This window comes from Lactuca serriola, chromosome 5, assembly GCF_051521515.1.
Source record: "Lactuca serriola cultivar US96UC23 chromosome 5, Lser_US96UC23_V15, whole genome shotgun sequence".
NCBI classification, from domain to species: Eukaryota; Viridiplantae; Streptophyta; class Magnoliopsida; order Asterales; family Asteraceae; genus Lactuca; species Lactuca serriola.
The window spans coordinates 294,560,270-294,565,089 of NC_136412.1; the positions used below are offsets into that span (position 1 = coordinate 294,560,270).

The 4,820-nt window shown below is 42.1% G+C and overlaps 1 protein-coding gene across 1 annotated transcript; it reads left to right on the forward strand.

The window, feature by feature from the left end:
- Positions 1–264: 264 nt before the first annotated feature.
- LOC145050647 (uncharacterized) lies at positions 265–4,422 on the forward strand. Its single transcript, XM_078998865.1, has 2 exons — positions 265–1,564; positions 4,229–4,422. Exons 1-2 carry the CDS (start codon positions 265–267, stop codon positions 4,420–4,422), a joined length of 1,494 nt encoding a protein of 497 aa, XP_078854991.1.
- Positions 4,423–4,820: the final 398 nt, after the last annotated feature.

Below are 4,820 nucleotides of genomic sequence, written 5' to 3' on the forward strand. Positions count from 1 at the left end.
ACCTTTTATGTGCATGAACCATCCGAGCTACAAATACCTTTGATCCTCTAGTTTTGTCCCTCTTTATTCTGAAATAAAAGTAGAATGCTATAAAAACTAAAGCAACATAAGTAAAATGCTATAATTTGAAGTACAATGCCATAATTGAAAAAACAACATAAGTAAGATGCTATAAATAAAAAATATATGTATGAAAAAGTAGAATGCTATAATAGATAAATGCTATAATATGCGTACATTCTAATTTTTAATAATGAAACAGTTATGACTATTGATAAGAGTTGGATTACGTTGCAAAATCGAAGGTGTCCAGAGTTCATAAAAGGGCTTAACAACTTCATAGAGATCGCCAAGAACCATGTCGATGATGAAGGCAAAACATGTTGCCCGTGTATAGATTGTGTGAACATGTTTCGACATATTGTGACTACGGTTTATGCCCACATACATGACCGTGGATTTGAAGAATCATATCTGATATGGATTCATCATGGTGAGGAATATCCTCCTTCGGATTTAGACAACCTTTGGGCATCAAAGTATCGTAGTACTAGAGTTGTGGTAGAGGAAAATCCACATGAAGAGATGTTTGATGTAATAGATGATGTTATGGCAGAGGAAGATCCACATATAGAAAATATAAGCCAAGAGGCAACTGGTTTAGACCCAGAGTTTGATGCATTGTTTGAAGAAGCCAATACTGAGTTATACCTTGGGTGCAGTTGGATGTCTTCCTTAAACTTCCTAGCAAAACTGATGCACATTAAAGTTATCAATAGGTGGATATACAGTTCATTTGACCAACTTTTAGAGTTTTTAAGAGTTGCATTCCCGAAAGAAAATAAGATTCCAACTTCACACTATGAAGCTAAAAAGAAGTTGAGAAAGATTGGGTTGGGATATCAATCTATCCATGCTTGCGTTAATGATTGTGCTTTGTTTTGGAAAGAGAACGAGTCAATGAAAAATTGTCCTATTTGTAAGGAGAGTAGGTGGGTTGACAAAAACATAAAGGGGAAGAAAGTGCCACAAAAAGTGTTATGTTATTTTCCTTTGACTGCCCAGCTTAGTCGAAGGTATAGTTCAAGATTCACAGCAAAAGATATGATTTCGCATAACATTGGGCGTTCAAATGATGGTAAGATGTATCATCCGGTTGATGGGAAAGCATGGCAGGAATTTGATAAACGATATCCCGAGTTTGCCAAAGAACCTAGGAATGTCCGATTGGGTTTGGCCGTCGATGGCTTTAATCCATTTAGCAACATGAATCAGCCTTATAGTATGTGGCCGGTAGTATTGACAACATACAATATACCACCATGGTTGTGTATGAAAGAATCTTCTTTCATGTTGACTTTGCTAATTCCTGGTCCTAAAGCACCTGTGAAGGACATTGATGTTTTCCTAAGGCCTTTGGTGGACGAGTTGAAAATGTTATGGAGGGATGGAGTCCAAATAAGAGATGCATCAACCAACACTGTATTCACAATGCATGCAGCACTATTGTGGACTATCAATGATTACCCTGCCGGTAGCAATTTGTCTGGATGGAGTGGTCAAGGTTATAATGTAACGACCAAAAATTTCAACCAATTTAAAATTTTCGAAAGCAACCCGATTCCATTAAAGTTATTACAAAAAGGTTTTCAATACAATTTATTTTAAGTATTCCCAAAATCTCATCACAACATAAACACGAGGAGCGGTACGATCACGCCTTCGCCTTGCCACGGTCTCCTGAAGAACCTGAAAAACATAAAACCACAACTGTAAGCCCGAAAGCTTAGTGAGATATCCCCAAAATACCAACCACATATACCATACACGCATAACATGCCATAACATATCCGATCACAGAACAACCATGCACTTCGGGTCTACTGTGTGACTGGTCTGCCGCACCGGCCAACAGTCCACCTGGTCCACCTTCTGAGTCTAGCCATAAACCTCGAGTCTGCAGTGTGATTGGTCCGCCCGCATCGGGCCTTCAATCCACCTGGTCCACTCTCCGAATCTATCCACATACATCGAGTCTGCAATGTGATTGGTCTGCCCGCACCGGGCCTTCAATCCACCTGGTCCACTCTGTGAGTCTACAGTATGACTGGTCCGCCCGCACCGGGCCTTCAGTTGGCCTGGTCCACTCTCCGAGCCTCAACACGTCTGGTCCGCCCTCTTGGGGCCTACAGCCTATCCGGACCGCTCGCTGGGCCTTCGGGACAACCGGTCCGCCCTGGGTATCTTGGCCTACAGCACAAAGCAGGACCCGCCTCAACCCAACTCCAGTCCAAACAACCATGTGCACATAAAAATACAATCATATAACAATTCACAGTCAACAATCCGATCAAACAGATCACATAACATATCATCATCCTAACCAGGATACCGACCTAACCGGTCACTAGCATAGCATCACCCTACATCTCAGGATACCGATCTCAACCAGGTCTCTAACATATACCATCCTAACTACCAGGATGCAACATATCAAAGCAATAACATAACAACAAATACCCAGATCTCAATCCGATAAGGGCCGGCCTTGGTGCCTTAGACCTTGTTGATATAGTGAGGATAACTCACCTCGAAACTACCGACTGAACAGATAACCCAAGCTGCTCCGATCACTGATACGATCTCCACCACTGGACAACCACCAAGGCACTGAACTCAAAACAATATCCAACAATTACCAAAATGCCCCTGGAAACCACTGGTCAACCCTTGGTCAAAGTCAACCCCTGACTGACTCTACTCGCCGAGTCAACCTGATGACTCACCGAGTCCCCATGCTCAGAAATTCCCCAATCCGCGACTCAACTCGCCGAGTCACCCCGAGACTCGCCGAGTTCAACAACTCTGAGTCCACTCACACATAACTCACCGAGTCATCCCCTTGACTCACCGATTCACGGCTCAACCAGAAAAGATTGGGACTCTTCGACAAGACTCGCCGAGTCCAAGAACAGACTCGTCGAGTCTAAGGCTATCTTCAACCTACTCGCCAAGTTGTTCTTTCAACTCGTCGAGTTCCAAGCCATCTTCATCCAACTCGCTGAGTTGTTCTTCCAACTCGTCGAGTTCCAGCCTCTCTTCAAGCAACTCGCCGAGTCTACCCATGTGACTCGCCGAGTACCACCGGGTCTGAATCCATACAGAGGCTTTCCAAGCCATGCAGATGATCCAAACCATAGATCTACCCTTCCTAAGGCCATCCATCACGTAAAGTGGCAAACTTTACGTGAATCCAAGGAGATCTAGGCACTTTACACTCTAGGGCTAGGGTTTGGGACAAAATAGCTCCTTCAAACACTCATCAACAGGGACTTTTATGCATTCAAGCCTTTCTCCATTCCAGATCTGAGGTAGCAACCTCAGATCTAACCTCTAACTCCAATACACCAAAAGATATGATCTCTAACACCCCCCAAAATGATGAATCTAGACAATAGCAGCTCAAACAATGAAATAATACCTCAAAAGGAAGCTCCAAGAGAAGATTAATCTGGATCCTTGCAAAGCCCTTTGATCCAAGTCTCTTCTCCTTCAAGATTTCTTCAACAACCACTTCTCCAAGCTCCAATTCACTCAACAATGGGGTTTCTTCACGAATTTAGGGTTTCTGGAACTCAAGGAATGATAAGGAGGATGGGGAGAAGACATAATGTTCTTTATATAGGGCTCAACCTCCGGATTTAGGGTTTTCTCCACTCAGCACCAACTCGCCGAGTTCACCCATGCTACTCGCCGAGTTGGTCACTTAACACGCGACTAGAGTCGCGACCCTACTCGCCAAGTCCACTCATGGACTCGCCGAGTCGCTCTTTCCCATTTTACTCTTTTAGCCCTTCAACTTTACTCTTGCTATTCCGGGATGTTACATATTAAGCTTGTGCTACTTGTAACAAAAACACACCCTCGTGTTCTATAACCAGCAAGATAGCTTATGTTGGTCATAGACGATTCTTACATAGCAAGCATAAATGGAGGGATAGTTTATTGTTTAATGGAAAGAAAGAGTCAAGAAAGCCTCCTAGACGATTGAGTAATGCATTAATAATTAAGCAACTAGACCGTCTCCCCACTCGTATTCCAGGAAAACACCCTAGCTATGGTGGTGGTGTTAAAAGAAGGCGAATCGAGTTAGAGTTAAATTAGACCAAAAAGAGTATCTTCTTCGAGCTTGATTATTGGTGTTCACTTGATCTAAAACACAATATAGATGTTATGCATGTGGTGAAAAATGTTGGTGAGAGCTTGTTAGGTACTTCGTTAAACAATGAAAAATCAGAAGATACGTACAAAGCAAGAGAAGATTTGGAAAAATGGGGCATTCGAGAGAATCTATGGTTGCAAAAGAAAAACAACAAGAATTATCCACCACATCCAGATTACTCTTTCAAACCAGTCGATTGAGAATGTTTTTGTCAGTTCATTAAAGGTGTAAGACTACCCGACGGTTTTGGATCAAACTTCAAGAATAAGGTACATTCTAATGATTCAAATATAACTGGGTTAAAGTCTCATGATTATCACATCCTCATGCAACGATTGCTACCAATAGGGGTCCGAGGTTGTCTTCCCGCTAATGTGTCAAAGACAATCATTGACCTTTGCACATTCTTTAAAAAAAATTGTGCACGATCATTAGATGTGAAAGACATGTATAAAGCACATAGTGAAGTGATAAAGATATTATGCAATCTAGAGTTGATATATCCACCAACATTTTTCGACATAATGGTTCATCTAGTTCTACATTTACCAGAAGAAGTTATTCTTGGAGGGCCTGTATATATGAGATGGATGTATCC